The 17,739-nt window shown below is 50.8% G+C and overlaps 1 protein-coding gene across 3 annotated transcripts in view; it reads right to left on the bottom strand.

Moving 5' to 3' along the window:
- Nucleotides 1-14,099: 14,099 nt before the first annotated feature.
- Nucleotides 14,100-17,739, bottom strand: part of WSCD2 (WSC domain containing 2) — a 111,415-nt gene continuing 107,775 nt past the window's right edge. For all 3 annotated transcript variants that reach the window (XM_045534643.1, XM_045534644.1, XM_045534646.1), the window contains exon 9: nucleotides 14,100-16,187. In XM_045534643.1, coding sequence (XP_045390599.1) covers nucleotides 15,835-16,187 — 353 coding nt within the window. In that variant the 3' untranslated portion in view covers nucleotides 14,100-15,834. The remainder of the gene's footprint in view (nucleotides 16,188-17,739) is intronic.

A 17,739-nucleotide genomic window follows, 5' to 3' on the forward strand; every position in this document is an offset into this window, starting at 1 on the left:
TCCTATCCTCTGGGGGTAAGCATTGGAGTTATAGATGGAAGGTGGTTGGCTTCTCACTCTGGCAGAATCCAGGAGCCAGGTCTTCCAGGCTCAGCCTTCGTGTGTTACAGAAAGAGAATAAAAGAAGTTGGAAAATCCTCCCTCAAGACAAGAGACTGGCTTTAGTTGATAGCCTTGCTGCACAACCCTATTTTGCATGTCAGAAACAGAATATCACATCATTCTTCCTCTTATATAACAGAGGCCATTTTCCGCCCATGCACATGGACACTTGGGACCAATTGGACAAAGATCATGTACTCGGAACACTAACCATAAGAGGTCCCTCATAATTTCCAGAAGAGTCATCAGATACAATTATTTTTTTTACTCCTACTGCTTTTCCCAACAGGCTTTGGATCTTAAAAAGTGGAATGAAAAAGTCATAATGATCGCTGTTAAGATCATTATTAACAACTCTTCAACCGTCATTCACAATTATTTCCCCTTTCACGGAGGAGGAACGGAGGCTCAGAGAGGTGACGTCGCCTGCCCAAGGCGGCCCAGCCGGTGAAATGACGCAAAGGTGAGAGTTGAACCCAGCTTTGTCTGACTTCCAGATGTTGATTATCACACCACGGACTTCATCCCCGGAGGGTCTGGAGTTGCTGTACTCGGGCTCCTGTGCACAGTGACACATGGGTTTTCTAGTCACTCATGTGGGGTTGCTTACTAGATCTCTGAGAACCTGGGTATCGGCCAGAGAGGGGGTTGGCAAAGCTGCATGGGAAGGGTGGTGCTTCCTGCGATCCCCCAAGGTCCTTCATGGATTCGTAACAGGATTAGTGTTGCCTGGAATCCTGGGCGTCTGTGCTGTCTGTGTCCCCCGGGGCTGACGGCTGCCAGGAATTGGAAACACGTTGTTCCCCAAATGTTCCATGTGTGGTGCTGTTGGCAGGGGGTCTCCAGAAAGTTCTTTCTGCCTTACACAGGGCGTCACCCGCCTGACCTCACTGCACTCCAAACGTTCAGTGGGGCAGGACTGATGGGCCCCATTTGTATAGAGGAGAAACCAGGTGCTCAGAGGGGTCAAGTCATGTGCCCAGACAACACAGATGAGGAATGGCAGCGCCCAGGACACTGCTGCCAGGCTACTGTGCTCAGCACCGAACTTGGTGATCCTGGGAAAGTGCCCTTTGCACTTGGTGCCTCAGTTTTCTCATCTGCAAAATGGAGAGGTAGGACAGGGTCTGACATGGAATGCTAGACCAGGAGGCAAGGGACTTGTGTTTGAGTCCTAATTCTGTCCTGGGGTCTCTGTGCAACCTTGGGCAAGTCACTTTCCCTCTCTGGGTCTCAGCCTTCCCTTCTGAAAAATAGGGAAGGGAAGAGGAAGGAGATAGCTTTTGATGAGAGCATAGCTATGAGAAGTTAGCATATGACAGTACCTACTATGTGCTGGGTCGTCTTCTTGAGACACACATGGCTTTGCTGACTCCTCCCCACACCCCGGGAGGCAGGCACGGTTGTGCAGTTTTCATAGATGTGGAGACTCAAGTTGGTGTGTTTCCAGAGCCTTGCCCTTGGCCAGACAGCCTCTTAGGACCCTTTGAGCTCCGACATTCCAAGATTCCAGGGAGAGAGTCAAATCCTGCCTCTGCCACTTCCCGGTCGTGTGATGTTATAATGGACAAGCCACTTCACCTCTTTGAGCCTCAGTTCTTTCATCTGCAAAATGGGTCCAATAGTGCCCACTTTGTGGAGCTACAGAAATAATCAGACGATATACTACAGGTCCACTGTCTGGCACATTTTGCCTTCCCCACCCGCGCTTGGGGAGTGCTTGAGAGGAGGCCGGAGGATCTCCCCTCTCCCCACAAAATCCTGCCTTTCCCTCCCCGACTTCTGCTCTGCTCCGCCACACTCAAGTTCCAGCAGCTGCATTTAATTGGATTTAACTTAAAAGCCTTATTGATGCCTTTCGGTTCAGGGGATGCAGAGGCCTCTGGGTAATTTGCACGTTTTTAACAAACCAAATAAAAAGCTGATAAGCATAAACAAGTCCGTTTTAACTGGATTAAGGGAGGCTTGGCTTGGGGACGGCAAACCACAGAGGAGCCGGAGAGGAAGGGCTCTTCGAGATTTCAGATTTTCTGCTTCCTTGGAGCCCCTGTCCCCAGAGCATTCTGCACAAGGTCCTGGCTTCCTGCTGAATAAATCGTGAGCCGGTATATTTGCGTCTGTGTCTTAGACAGACGTCCATGAGATGGCTGCATCTTCCCTCCACCCTCCCTCCCCACCTGCCAAGCGCAGTTTGACAAGAGGTTCCACCCCCCGGCAGTGGTCTCAGACCAAAGGTCTAAGTCCTGGTCCTGCCTGTTTCCTCCTCATCTTGAGCAACTCATTGAATCCTCTAAACCTCAGTTTCTTCCACAGTGAAAGGAGATAGTGTTGGCTTCTACCCCGTAGGTTTAGCGTGAGAATTACATGCTGCTAATTTGCCCGTCACTTGACAGGTTCACCAAAATGGCAGCCACTAAGAAGAGCTGGGGCCAGTTGGAGGGTTCGCAGTCCCCGCTTTCATGGGAGCCAAAATCTAGCTGGGGTCCCAGCTACGGAAAGAGGCAGCCACTGTGGACGTGATGCGTGTTAAGGAAGGTCATCCAACCCAGCCTGAGGGGCCAGGATGGCTTCCCAGAGAAAGGGAGTCTTGAAGAATGTGTAAGAATTGGCTAGAGCTGCGTTTCTCAAGCTTTGATGTATATGTGAGTCTCCTGAGATCTTGTAAAAATACAGATTCTGACTCCAAGGGTCTGGGGAGGAGCCTGAGATTTTGCATTTCCAACCAGCTCCCAGGGGATGCTGAGACGGCTGGTCCAGAGCCGCATCTCGAGTGTTAGTGAACTGATGGAGACAAGATTTGAGGTCAGCCAGCCTGCCCCCAAAGCCTGTCCACAAAGCCTGCCCCTAAAGCCTGCCCCCAAGCCTGCCCCTAAAGCCTGCCCCCAAAGCCTGTCCACAAAGCCTGTCCACAAAGCCTGCCCCCAAAGCCTGCCCCCAAGCCTGCCCCCAAAGCCTGCCCCCAAAGCCTGCCCCCAAAGCCTGCCCCCAAAGCCTGCCTTCTTAACTGTGCTCTGCCTCCTCCAGACACCAGCAGGAGGATGGGAAGCAGGTGCATCTAGCAGGGAAGATAGGTCAGGGAAGTTTGCAGCCTGGGTGGGAAATTATATCATGTCCTCATTTTGTCATAAATGTACATGACTATTTTGCATTTGATGACATGCTATATTTGAGCCTTTTCTTATAGAAAGATAACATTCCCCTCACTGAGTATTTCTCTTCTCCTATATTCCAGTTTGATGCTCCAAGCTGTGACTTTCCATATGGTCCCTCTGGGGAGTGGTGGTCCTATGTAACCACTAGGCTGGACACCAATTCACAGGTGCTTTCAGGGACTGGACTGTCCACCCTGGACCCCATCCTGCCTGAATATGAAGGCATGCGCCCTGCGACGTGGTGTGGTGGGGCACACAAAATATCTTGCCTCAGGAAGGATGTTCTATAGGAAAACCCAGGTACCATCCTCCAATTGCATCAGAGCAGGGCAGGAGGGTGGAGCTCAGTCTGTGTAGACATTCAGGGCTGAGTTCCAGGGCTGACCTTGACTTTTCACACCTATAAGACCACGAAGACATCACCTACCTCTCAGCCTCAGTTCTCCTCATCTGTAAAATAGGCCTTGTAACAGCAGCCCCTCAAAGGGCTGTTATGAGCAAATGTTAGTTTCTTTCTCCCTAGGGCTCAGTTTGCTTAACTGTGAAATGGGATAGTTGAGCGAGTCCACAGCCTGTTTTTATAAATACAGTTTTATTGGCACACAGCCGTGCCCATTTGCCCATTCGTTTGCATCTTGCCTATGGAGGTGATAAGTCATGGCAGAGCTTATGGCTGCACAGCCTAAAATATTTGCTGTCTGTCCTACTTCATGTGAAATGTTTGCTGATCCCTGGGCTAGTCTAGTGAACTGCAAACTTTTATTAGCTGATATAGGGCCCACTTTTGGTTGCCTACCTGTTGCACATTGGGTTTTCAGAGAAGTAGACTCTGAGATGGGGTTCAGTGTGCAGGAAGTTTTTTTTTAGGGAGAGCCCTTAGTGCTCTATGTGCTACCGCTGTGGAAGGATGGGGAGGGAAGTGGGACTGGGCAGAAAGAGAAGTCAAGCTGTGATGCAGACTCAGTGACAGCCACAGCTGACCCCACAGAAAGAGAGAATGGCTCTTTGGCGGTGTCCTAAGTAGGGCTGAGGTGTCCAGGCTTTTCACATACCTCATCTCAATCAATCTTTGGATATGGGCGGCACCTAGACAGCTGAGGCAATCCCCAAAGTGACTGACAGCTGCGGGCAAGGCCTTCATTGAAAGGGGTGGCACATTCCAGAGTCCCCACGCTAACCCCACAGCCATTCCTGACCTCCTCATTGTTGACAGAGCTCTGGATTATTTTGGGTAGCAATATGATCAGCCCCAAGGGATAAATCCTGACTCCTTGACTCATTAAAGTTCTCATACTTCTCCCTTTCCCCTTTATCACATATTTACTTTTTCAGTCACCCTTACAGCTAGCAGGTGACCTAGTTCTGACCAATAGGGTATAGGAGAAATCTTCAGGGATGGAGGAGTGTGGTCCTGAGAGAGATATTTTGCTTTCTGACTAAAAGTGACAGGTTTGAAAGGGTGATCTGGATGGCAGCTCCTTTCCACTTTCTTCCTGACTCAAATGTAGGTATGGATGCCTGGGGCTACAGCAGCCACATTGAGGCCATGAGGCAATAAACATGAATTCAAAAAAATCAACACACTAGGATGACAGAACCAAAATAAATAAATAGATAAATAAAAAAGGAAGGAAGGAAGGAAGGAAGGAAGGAAGGAAGGAAGGAAGGAAGGAAGGAAGGAAGGAAGGAAGGAAGGAAGGAAGGGTCTGGACTCTTGGCGTCATTGTTGAATCACTGAATTGGGTCTTCTTGTTAAGTGAGATATTATTTAAAGCACCATGAGTCAGATATACTATTACTCATTGTGCAAAGCATTCCAAATGGATAGGGATCGTTTTGCCTTATGAAACCGTTCATGGAACCTAATACGTGAGGATAAAACCAGAGTTGTTGTAGTTAAAGCAAAGTTGGAGGCTTGGACCTCCCCTTCTATTCTCCCCTCCCTCTAGGCATCCCCACAGATCTCTGGAGCTCTGAGGAATCCTGTTTTCAAATTTAGGATGGTGACGTATCAGTTACCTATTGCTGCAATCATGCTGTGTAACAAGCATAAAATTTCAGTGTATACAATAGGAATTTGTTGCTCACCCATCTGGGCTGGCTGTCTAGGCAATTCTTTTGATCTTGGCTGGGCTCACTCATATGTCTGGGGATGACTGATTGTTGGCTGATCTATAATGGCCTCAGCTTGGGCAAATGGGGTGACTAGGCTTTGCTGCCTAAGTCTCCTACCTTCCAGCAGAGGTGACAGACATGCAACAGAGAAGTCAAGCCTAGTTATGCAAGCACTGTTCTAGCCTCTGATTATATCATATTTGTTAACATCCCAGTGACCACAGCAAGTGACCGTGGACAAACCCAGAGTCAGAGTGAGAAAGCACTGCAAAGTGACACGGTGAAGGGTACAAGGAGGGGTGAAGAACTAGGACCATTTTTACAGTGTAGCACATGTGGTCTCTGAGGAGCCTCCTGATTTTAAATATATAACCTTGAAAGCATCACAGAGACCCCAACTTAAGGAGGTGACTTTTTCCATTCTATTGGTCAGACCACATGGTTTTGGCAGTTAGTTCTAATGGCTTATACTACAAAAAATCTGGAGACTCAGACCTTCAGGGCAGCTAGCTATTGATCAGATGTGCCTGTGATTACAAATATGGATACCTACAGTGGGGACTTTGCTGATCACACCTATGTCCATACATTTAAGAATAAGACCAGAAGCATTACACTAGGAGGATCAAGGAGCTTGTGACCCCGAGCCAAATTGCTCAGAGTGGGGAGAGGAGGGGCTTGTACATCAGAAACATTAGAGGACTGTCAAACACCCATGAAATCAGCCATATAAATAGTGGAACTTAAGTCAGAGTTTCACTTGTTCCATGACATGTAAATTTCATCAAGATAAAAAGAAAAACACTGAGCATGTTTATATAATTAACTGAGGCTGGCACACCAATTATGCCATGCTTCGTTCACTCTCCTGCCCTCAAGAACTTGTTTATTTATGTGCCCACCCACATAGCTTTGTGCCCCTGAAGACACATGGTTCGCACTCTTCTTCAGTTATTTGATTTTCGGGTGATGCTCACATATGGTTTCTTTCCTGGAAGCTGCCACCACTTAAATGTTTTGTCCAAACACAATCTACCTTCTGCAGGTTAGTCTTTTAAGGGAACTGCCAGCCTGTATGCATTTGTGTGTCTTATTTTTTTCATGTCATTCTTTCTCTCTTTCTTAACTTGGATTAGAATCCCCAAGAGGGTTGGATCGAAGTCATCAAAGTCTCACGAGAAACAATGGTGTCGCCATAAATGATGTTTCAGAACCACGGACAGAGACCTCAGCACTGTAGCTGTGGCATGCCTGTCACACAGCCTGTGGAGGACAGATATGTTGCTTAATTTTCCTCTATGTAGAGCACCATTTCATCAAGAAATGGCTAAGTGGTTGAAAGCTGGAGTGTGGGGTTAGAATGCCTGAGAGTAGCTCCAGCTCCTCCACTTAGCCTCTGCTTCCTCCATCAGCAAAATAGGAATAATAATAATAATAATGGTAGTAGTCTACATTATATACAACAATAGTGTCTAACCCCTAGAGTCTTCAGGATTAAATAGTGTAGTAGGTTGAATTACTGGCTCTATTTCTTCATCCATTTCACTGGGGAGTGGCATAGCTGGGACTTGAACCCAGGGAGATGAAGGCAGAGCCCATATGCTTTCCACAGGGCCACTGAGACCAACCAGCCTGCCATCCTATGGCTTGAGAATTAGGCCAATTGCTGGGGTAAGACGTAATCCTAACACCTGAGGGGCCCTTGGTTCTCTTTCGGAATTAGCTAACAATTACCAAATCCATGCATTTAATGAGGTGGAAAGCAGCCTATGATAACAATAATTAGCACTTAAACATCTTTCTGTAACACCAGCTTGCTTTAAAGCTGTGTTTATTAATTAAGCACTTCGCACTGCCCTGGGAGGCAAGGGAAGTGTAGGTGGCCGGCTTTCTGGGAAAGCCAATGGGGGCGAGGAAGGGGTTGTGGCTTTTCCTGGGTCACATTCTTGCCAGACTCAGGTCAGGGCCCGGTGGCCTCAGTTATCAGTCTGCCAACATGCAGGGAGAGGGCACACAGTGGCTGACTGTTCTCTGAACTCAGATGGATGATCCTCGGGGGCATTCTATACACTTTTTAGGAGATCCTGATGGAATTGCACCCCCATGATGAACAGTCATGACCTTGATAATGCATGGTACATTGGCTTTTTCTCGTTCTTGTCTCATTTCCCCTGTTCTCTAAGATCATCTCTCAATTCAATGACCTGTGCGCAAATCCTTGCCTCAGGCTCTGCTTTCAGAGGACCCCAAAGAAAGACAGGCAATATAGATTCCTTAAATCAGAATTCACCCCAAGGATGAATGTTGAGGTTGAATAGGTGAAAGTGGGAAATAGAGCTCTACAACTATAAGGTGGAGTTTTACACAAACCTGCCACATTGGACATGCCCACCTGGGGTTGTCTGGCTTTTTCAAGGTCATCCCTGTGACAGGTTTCTTCCTTGACATTGTTGAGAAAAGTTCACACACTTTAGGGCTAGTTTATAAGCTACACAGGGAAAAATAGCTTGATGACCATGTGCCAGGTTTTCTGCTGACCTTGCACCTTATGGCTCAGTTAGGTCCTTGATCCATCAAGTTAGCCAATGGCAGACACTTCTCTGAGTTATTCCAATCTGATTCCCTCATTTGTGAAATTTTACGTATCACCATTAATAGTAATAGGAATGATACCAAAGATAATAATATTGTTGCTCTTTCCCCCCCTGAGTATATAGTACTACGACTACTACAATACCCCCAGGAGTTAAATTCCACGATGACCTCCATTTTACAGATGAGGAAACCAAGGCTCAGAGACGTTTAACAGCTGACCCTAGGTCACACAGCAAAGTCCAAATCTAAATCAGGTTTGTCTGACGCTGGAGAAACTCCGTTCCCCGTTCCTCATCCCTTTTTATTATGTTACACCAGGGCTTCCCAACCTTAATGCTTTTGACATTTTGGGTCAGATCCTACTGGGTTGTGGTGGGCCGTCCTGTGCATTGCAGTACGTTGAGCAGCATCCCTGGCCTCTACCCACTAGATGCCATTAGCTCCTCTGCCTCCCAGTTGGGAAAACCAAAAATATCTCCAGACATTGCTAAATATCCCCCTAGGGTGCAAAATCATCCCTGCTTGAGAACCACTTGTTTTAGAGGTTAGGGTTTCACACCTGAGTTTGACTGAAGCTAGAGTTCCACTGTCCTAATCCGAAAACCACTGGATCAGGTGATTTTTACTTCCTAATTTAGGTCCTAAGGGGTCTAAATGTTCCTTAAAACGATACATAAAACTGCATGCACGTGTGTACGTGCATGTGCTCATTTTCCTGGGGAGACAATGCATGGTTTTCAACAGGTTTTCAAGCTGGTCTGACAACCTCCCTTTCCTTCCCAGTCCCTTCCCCATATGGGGAACTTTGAGGTGTTAAGCCCTCTTTCCCTTTTTCCTGCCCCCACTCAAATTTCCCTCCTCCCTTGTCGTAATGAAAGGGTCTTGGGCTTCTCCAGTGCAGCCCCTCCTGGGGAAGAAACTGCCGCTTTGCCTCCATGGGCTGGGGGACGTGGAGGTGGAGGGAAGAGGAGAGAATTTGTAGAGAACCACTGAGCTGTGGAATAAGTGATGATTGCTTGGCAGTTGCCATGGGAACCAGTAAACCAGCCTTGCAGCTAAGAACTCAAAGGCGTCCAGACCACCAGCTCCCAGCCTGCTGCCTCCGTGTGGCTTGGTCTCAATCTCACCTCGCCCCCCCCAGGGGTCTGCAGGCCCAGAAGGGCCAACCTTTGCATGTTGTGTTTCCTCTCCTCCCCTCTCTGCTGCACCAGTCTCCGCCTCGCTGGGTGGTCCCCCCATGCTCCTCGCTGTTGCCTTGCCAGACCTCCTCCTTTCTTCTTGACTCTGGACTCATTTGTCCCCTGAGGTCCCAGCAGAGTGGGTAAATATAAAGACTCTGAAACTAGACTGCCTGAGTTCAAAGTTCAGTTCTATCATTCCCAAGCTGTGTGACCTTGGGCAAAGTACTTCACCACTCTGAGCCTCAGTTTCCCCACTGTAAAATGGGGAAAATAAGAGTCCCTGCCTCCCAGAGTTCTGGTGATGATTCAGTGATGTTGTACATGTGACACTTCTAGCCTAGTACTTAGCACACCATCAGTATTTGATAACTATTAGCTACTATCATCACTGTAAGTAGTTTCTCATTTCTCTCTCTCCTTGGCCAATGTCTGGGCAGGTGGGTCCTTCTGTCCATTAGCCCCAAAGTTTTTGAGAACCAAGAGGTTGGTGGATGGTGTTCAATGTATAATAACTGGTGTATTCATTCTCCCATTCGCTGACAATTCGCTCATCACCTGTTCTGTGCCAGGAGGCGAGGGGAAAGCTAGAGATGAAGATTTGGGGTTCACCCTAATGGAGCTCACACCCTGGTGACATACCCCTCCCCCCCCCACATTACTAAAGTGCTCACAAAATTGCCATGTCCAGACCTATGTTCGGGAAGGTGAGAGGAGGGGCTGGACGTGGTCTTCGTAGTCAGGCTGCCTGGGGGAGGAAGAACCTGAACAGAGGCGTGAGGAGGCCAGGACATCAGGAATACAGGGGACAGTATAAATAAAGATACGGAAAAGACAAGAAACAGCATGGTGTTTGCCTGTGTGCTTTGGGCAGTGGTGTGCTAGTTAATACTTCACAATCGGCTCTCCGCAGGAAAGAAAGACAAAATAAAAAAACAGAAAGAAAAATCTGATTTGTAGCATTTGCCAATTTCCATGGTGTAAATGTTCCCACCATGGTCAATTGCAAGCTGCCCAGGTGACGTCACTGCATGTGAATTCTGAAAGACATGTGCTGGCTGTTGAGAGCCAGGGTGAGTGGACTGCAGCACATTATTGGTTTTGGGGGTCCGAGCTAGGGGTGGGAGGATTAAAAACATTCTGCATTACTGCAGATAAAAGTCAGGGACTCCGAGGAACTAACTCAGGCCTGCTCTGGCTGGTGATTTTTCGCTCTTCTTTCAATATCTGTTACTATTCGTTGATTCACTTATTTATAACATCGACAGATATTTAATTAGCACTTACTATGTGCCAGGGGCTGTGCTGGCTCTGGGACTATGTAGATCGTAAGGCATGAAAAGGTGTGGCTGCGTGGATGAGGCCAGCAAGCCTTTCTACCCTGCTGTTGTAGCAGGGCCTAGATCGGGGCCAGGAGGTGGGTTGTAAACATGCTTTTGCCTCTGGGCAAGTCCACGGGAATACCCCATCCACCTCCACCCCTCGCCCCATCGCACCATCTCTTATTTCAGTGGTTCCCGTACCTGGGAAGCTTTTGGAGACGGGTGGACCCCTGGGCTAAGTATTTCAGAAAATCCAATTCAGAAGGTCTGGGATAACACCTGGACATTGCAAGTTCTGGAAGCCTAGATAATTACCATAACGGGCTGAGTTCCCAACTCAAGTCTTGGAAGACAATTTCTCCTTCTCCTTCTTGTCTGTCCCCTGCTTTGGGACACGCCCAAGTCTTGTCCCCCATCCAGTGCCACCTTCTCTCTCCCTCCTGGCTGACTGTTCCTTCTCTATAATTGTTTAGCAAATGACTCCAGAATCCGCAAAGATCATTTTCCTGCCACACATTCCATTCCATAATGACTGCTCGTTTCCATTAGCCGTCGGAGGCCTGAAATGGATTCATCCACGCAGCCCTGCTTGGCTAAATCGCCACCTTAGTTTTGAAACCGGGTTGAGGGCAGCCGGGGCGTGGGGGTGTGGTGGGGTGGGGTGTGGAGGGGGGATAAATGTTTTACCGTTTCTTCCTCCCCGATGCGATGCCAGTTTGTTCTCATTCTCACGTGCCTCCCCCTGCCTGCCGGCAGATTGCAGACTGTAAATTTGAGGGGAAACAGTAAACCTGCAAACATGATAAATAAACATGTTGCTTTTGTGAGGATGGATATTATCATCACTAGATTTACAGCCCTTCTCGCCTGCCCGTTTTATTGCTTTTCGGGAAGCGCCGAGCTAGGTCTCCGCGTTCCACCGGTCAACTTCCCGCCCTTCGCCCCCCGACACGGGCTCCGGGTCATTCGAACATCAGCATGGACCCGGGACGCGATTCGTCTCTCTGGAAGTGAATGCATCTTGACAGGTGTTTTCTTTGGGGACAGTTATTTATAGCTGCAAAAGCTATCAGACAGGAGGGTGCTTTTGTCTCCTCTCTCACCCTCTCTCATTTCTCTAAAATGGAACATATTTTTGTTTTCCTGGTGGGAAAAAGTGCCAGATCAATGACTTAAATCTCTCTCTCTCTCTTTCTATCTCTGGCTCCCAATCTCTCTCTATGTCCTTTCTCTGCCTCTGTCTTTCTCTCTCCATATTCTACCCTCTTCTGTCCATTCCACCTTCCCAACAGGCTCCGGATTGTCCCCAGGTTCAAATCCAAGCATTGTCACCAACTAAGGTGCCACCCAAGTCCATTACTTAACTTCCCCGAGCCTCTCGCCACCCTCAGGGCTGTGTTTATTCTCCCATGTTCCTTGTTGCTGATTTAAAAGGGAGAAGTGACACATTTCTGTGTCCTCCCTACGCCTTCCCACCCCCATGCCACCGCCCGAGTAAGTGGTGACCTCTCGGGCACAGACGAACCAAGAGTCAACCCAACACCTGTCTCCCTCCCACCCCTGCTTCTCTGCGCTGTGGCCTCCGTCTCAAAAAAGCCCCCTCCCGGGAGCTGCCTAGGCCAGAACCTTGGGGTTGTCCTTGTCCTCTCTGTCACCTCCCCTCCACACATCAAGTCTGTCACCATGTCCTGTGGATTCTTCCCCCAGCTCTCTCCACTGTACACGCCTCTCTCTGACCCCTCAACCCCCTGCCTCTCACATTTTTGAGTGTCCCCAAAGTGCCTGGCACTGAGCTGATCTCTGAGCACTGTCCCCTCCCACGAGGATCCCTGCAGCGGTGTCTTTACTGGCTCGAGGCTGCCCCCGCCCCATCCACCCTCTCTCTCTGTCCCCGCCTCTGTACTATTATAGCTAAGGGATGGGGCAGTGGAGCACGTGCCTGCAGATTCTGTTGCTAAGGAAACCACTTCCTTGGTTACCAGCCTGGGTAGCATTTGTCTCACTATGTCTGGATCCCACTGGGTCACCCCCACTCTCCAGGAAGATGAGGAGATGGGGGAGGGCGGCAGGGGAAGGAGGGAGCCAGAGAGAGAGAGAGAGCTCAGAGATGGAGAGACACTTGCACAAACAGGACCAGAAATCAAGAAAGAGACGCAGATGGGATGAGGGAGAGAGGGGGAAGAGAAAAGGGCAGAAAGGCAAGAGGGAACGAGGAACGAGGTTTAATGAGCAGCTGGGGGACATCAGAGGGACCACAGAGGGAAATTGGGATCAGGAGTCAGGGCAAAGGGAAGCGGGGAGGAAGCAGCCAGGCATGGGGAGAAGAGAAATGATGAAAGAGAGAAAGCGGAAGGGGAGGGGCTGGGCCTCTGGCAGGAGGCTGGGTCCCTGCAGCACCTGCCCTCGCCCCCTGTTTGCCGCCCCTCCCCCACTGTCCATTGGGATACCTTTGCAGCCGCCCCCAGGGTTACTGGAGAATCCAGAAGAAATCCCAGCAATTGGCAGGTGCTGCACCCGGCTCGGTCTCCTCAAGTCCTGGAGCCGCAGGGAGCCCAGGTGTCCCGGCTGCCAGACCAGGCACCTGCGCTGGGGACCACTGGGATCCCGAGCTTCTTGTTGGGAGCATTTTGTTACACAGGTAATACGTACAGAAGTGGAAGAAAATTGGCACATTGGTTCAGGGCTCAGCCTGGGACCAGAATTAAGGCTTGAGCTGAGATCGGGGGAGGGCTCAGCATGCCCAAGGTCAGGACTTACGCGGAGTCAGGAGTGAGGCTCAGTCTCCGACCAGAATCAGAGATTCGGGCTCAGTCAGGAGACACCGTCAGCATTGGATCCGGGGCAGGTCGGGGCTCAGCCTATGACCCGGATGGGAACGTAGCCAATGACCAGGGTCAGGGCTCAGTGTAAGCAGGACCAGACTTGGGACTCGTCCAGTGTGACTCAGTCAATGTGGGGCCGGGATGAGAGATCAGCACCAGACGAGGATCGTGGATCAGGATGTGCCCGGGATCAGGGCTCAGTCTGTGATCAGGATTAGAGCTTAACTGCGGCCCACGTTCAAGGCTCTGGGATTGGGCTCAAACTGTGACCAGGTCAGACTTGGTTTACTATTGGGGTCAGAGTGCAGCCTGGGACCCAGATCAGAGCCCAGTCGTCACAGAATAGTTTCTATGCGCCAGCACGAACCCCCTCAGTGGCACAGGACTCCGTCTTCCTGAGCTCGCCCCGCCCCCCCAGTGGGGAGAAGCCCCTTCCTCTCCCCCCTCTGCCTGTCCCGGCTCCCCCTCCCCCTTACGGTCTATGTGGCAGAATGTAAAACCCTTGTCCTTCCCTCTGGCTGGGAAACAGTCCCCGGGCACCAGCACTCTCCACACATGCACAAGGAGAGAGAACACAGGAGGTCTTTGGAGGTTTGGAAACTGCTGTCCCACCCACCAGGGGACAGGGGGGACTTCTCTGTCCTCTTGTACTCTCACTGGCTTCCTGGCCGCACACGCATGTGCACGGATAGCATCACACACGTAGGGTCTCTCTCTCTCTCTCACACACACACACTATACACACACACACACACACACACCAGGAACACATCCCATCTGTGTACCTGTCTTACACAACACTCTGCCACGTGGTACAATTGTCAACAAAACTCGCATTTAATGATGGTGTTCACCTGAGGAATCTTCAGACAGAAACTCGTGGCCAGAGGCGACCACCAGGAAAGAACTGGCCCAGGTCCTGGACCAAGAGTCCCCCAGAGAGAGCCGACCTCCAAGTGGGAGGGGAGGCCGAGCTCTCCACTGCTTTGCGAAAGACGACTAGAAATCAGCCTGGGGTGGCAGGGGGCGGGGATAAACACGGTACAAAATACATTCAGAGCCCCCTGGGTGGGCCCTGGGGTGGCCCCAATCCTGCAGATGAGGGAGTCAGGGGAGGGACCCACCAGTCCAATCCCTGTGGCCTTCCTTCTGCAGAACCAGGTTCCAAAGGGGCGGAATGTATTAATTATATTCCTCTTAAAAAAATATATCTCTTTACACTCGCCTTTTCCACAGTCTCTTTGCTACTTGGGATGAGCGTTCACCTGCACCCCGAGGCTTCAGGGGGCCTGCTTAGGGAGGCTGCCCCAGGCGGAATAGCAAAGAGGCCGTGCCCTATGGCTTTTGCGTCTACGTGATTGGGGAGGGTGCAGGTGTGGCCAGATGGGAAGCCACCGGTATCCGGGGTGGGGGACGAGGTGGGAACCTGGATCAATGCCTTTTAAGATAAATGTTCAATGACTCAGGTCCTCTGAAATCCTTTGGTTTGCTGTCTCGGCCTCCAGAGAGCAGTGTGTGTACGGAAATGAGGAGACATCCCATTCACCCCATCCCTTAAAGGGTCCCCAAGGGGGAAGCTGGCCCTGTTGGACTATGTCAAAAGGAGGCTGATGGTCTGGGAAGGTAGCGGAGGTCCACTTTGGGCACGGTTCCCCCCGATCTGGAGCACTCTTGCTCTCTCACCTGGACAGCAAGGACGCACTGGTAGCTGTCCGTAGGGCAGTGTGAGACCAACGTGTTGGACCCACAGTGGCGAGTTGTGTTCCTGGGGCTCTCACGCTTACGCAGATTCTGCACGTGGCATGTGACCACCCTCATGGGCTAACTGTTGGTGCTTGAGGTTCTCTGGAAGTGGGATCTAGGACCCCAAGGTTACCAGGACACAGCGTGGGAAGAGGCAACCAGCTTGTTTCTCAGAAGCCCCCTGGGCTGGGGGTGGGCTCAGGATGCCAGCGACCCCACGTGGTGGTGCCCCTTCACCCACCGGGAGCGCCATGACCTCCCATCCCACCCAGAATGTCAGAGACCTGAGGCCCCGGAGACCCTCCTGGAAATCTTTCTTTAAATCAGAAGGTGGCCCGCGGTAGGCGTCAGTGCCAGTGCGTCCTGCGTGGAGACGAGAAGGAGCTACAAAAGCTCAGGCCAGAAAGGACAAGTGTCTGGGGCCACGTTTTGACATCACCCCCCTGAGCTCTGGCATCAAGATCCTCAACAACTGCGGTGGGACATCCACTGGTCTCCGTGAGACTCACGAGCCCTCCTTCCCACAAGCGGAACCGGGGTGGTGGAGACAGGGACGTGGGGGACAGAAAAGGGTCCATGTGGCTGGAACTGCCCCCCAAACCAGTTGCCCTGCATCTCCAAGGGGGGACGTAGTGCCGGGACAATCTCTTCCCTGGAGCCTCCTTTGTCATGCAGGAAACTCACTGAAGGCAAACATGGTCCCCAAACCAAAGAGAGGACAGGTCCGAGGGGGTCGCCAGGGGTCCGGGGTCCCCACGGCCTGCTTGGTCAGGACGCCCAGCCCTCCGCCCCCCGTGCGGGCACATCATCTCGGGTAGTAGTCGTCGGGGACACCCGTGAGGTTCCTCTCTTTGAGGGCCGCGTCCACCATCTTGATGTAGGCGGAGATGGCCTTTTGCATGTCGGCCGTGTAGGGGTCGTACTCGAGCTTCCGGAGCCCCGAGCGCTTGAAGTTGCCGTCCTTCTGGCTCTCCACGCAGAGCAGCCGGTCCTCCCTCACGGCCACGCCCAGCAGGCCGACCATGCGGCCCAGCTGGACGAAGAGGTCCTGCTTCAGGTCCTCGAAGTGCACCACCAGCACCTTCTTGCCGAACCTGAGCCAGTCCAGCGTGTGAGTGGCCCACCACGGGGCGTAGTTCTTCACGAACTCTGGCCACTCTGCAGCGGGAGGAGGGAGGACGGGGGCAGGGGGGAGTCACAAAACCTGGGTCAGTCGGTGCCCAGTCATGGCTGCCATGATTCACAGCACAACTAACACAATTGACAATCGACAATAACAACCCAACTCACGCCTTTTATATCTCTAAACACACCTGATACCTCCCACCTCAGGGCTGCTTCTGCCTGGAATATTCCTAGCCCTCCCTCCTCTTTGGGAATAATTATAATTTTTTTTTGTTTGGTGCTTGCTATGCGCAAAGCACAGCCCTATATATAAATATATGTCACTATAGAATAACATATAACATATTATGTATTATATACATTATACTACACTTAATGTTATAATTATATATTAATGAGCATATTAATATAGCTATTAATTCCACTTAAGCCTCACAGCAACCATGTGAGGTAGATACCATCATTATCCCCATTTAACAGAAGAGGAAACTGAGGCACAGAGAGGTTAAATAACTTGCTCCAGGTCACAGAGCTAATAAGTGGCAGAGCCAGGATTTGAACCAGCCTTAAGTCTGGGCTTTTAACTCCCAAGTGATCCTGTGCAGTGGTGGCATCTCCCCGCAGGACAGTAACAGGGCCACTGAACAGGGGAAGTGAAAAAGTATGCAAAGTTTTTAACATGGTGCCTTGAACCCAGTAGGTGCTCAATAAATGCTGGCTATCATTATTGCTGTTATTATTATCTGCTCTCTGGTAAGCCAGTCTTCCCCGACTCCCTAGCCTCAGGCAGGTGCCTCCTCTGGGCTTTCAAGCCCCCCCCTCCCCCGTGCCCCTGCAGCACTAATGACATTGCGCTGTAACTTGTGTTTCCTGTCTCCCCAACACTGCGTGACCAATCTGAGGTCAGGGTTTAAGTCGGATTAGTTATATCATCATCTTTACACATTTCTGCTCTACACGTCTTTCTTTGCTTTGCCTTGAAGTATCCTGTACTGTTTCCTCTTGCTGTCCCTCTGCCGCCTTTCCCCGGTGAAATGACACGATGGAGTGTCACCCAAACTGGGAGGGTGTGTTTGGGATTGTCTGACTTGAAGGACAGGTTATGGGGAACACAGGAAATTCCTTGGGGACACCAAGGAGAGAGGCGGCCAGCCCCCTGCTGCTGCCGAAAGTCCCGCAGGAGAACGTGGAGGACGTCAGGGACAGAGAAGAGGAGTCACAGCCTCGCTTCTGAGCCTCAGCTGCAGAACCGCAGGGCAGGTGCTCTGAAACCCCGAACTGAGACCCAGGGCCTCTCACAGGGGCAAATGCCAGCCGGCACCCCCCAGAGGGGGGAACAGGGGGAGTCTGCAGGTTGGGGAGTCCCCCCAGCTAGGCTGGGGAGTCCAGCTGGATCTTAAAAACTAAATCCTAATCCATTGCAGGGTGACGAATACCCACTATCTTAGTTAGTCCTACCGCTGCCATGAAAGGAAAAGGGCGACTGTTCACTCATCACCAGGGAGGAAACTGAGGCCGGGAGAGGCGAAGTGACTTGTTCATGGTCGCGTAGCCGGGAAGCACCGTCCGGGTTGCGTCTGCCTGA

This window comes from Lemur catta, chromosome 21 (assembly GCF_020740605.2).
Source record: "Lemur catta isolate mLemCat1 chromosome 21, mLemCat1.pri, whole genome shotgun sequence".
Classification (NCBI taxonomy): domain Eukaryota; kingdom Metazoa; phylum Chordata; class Mammalia; order Primates; family Lemuridae; genus Lemur; species Lemur catta.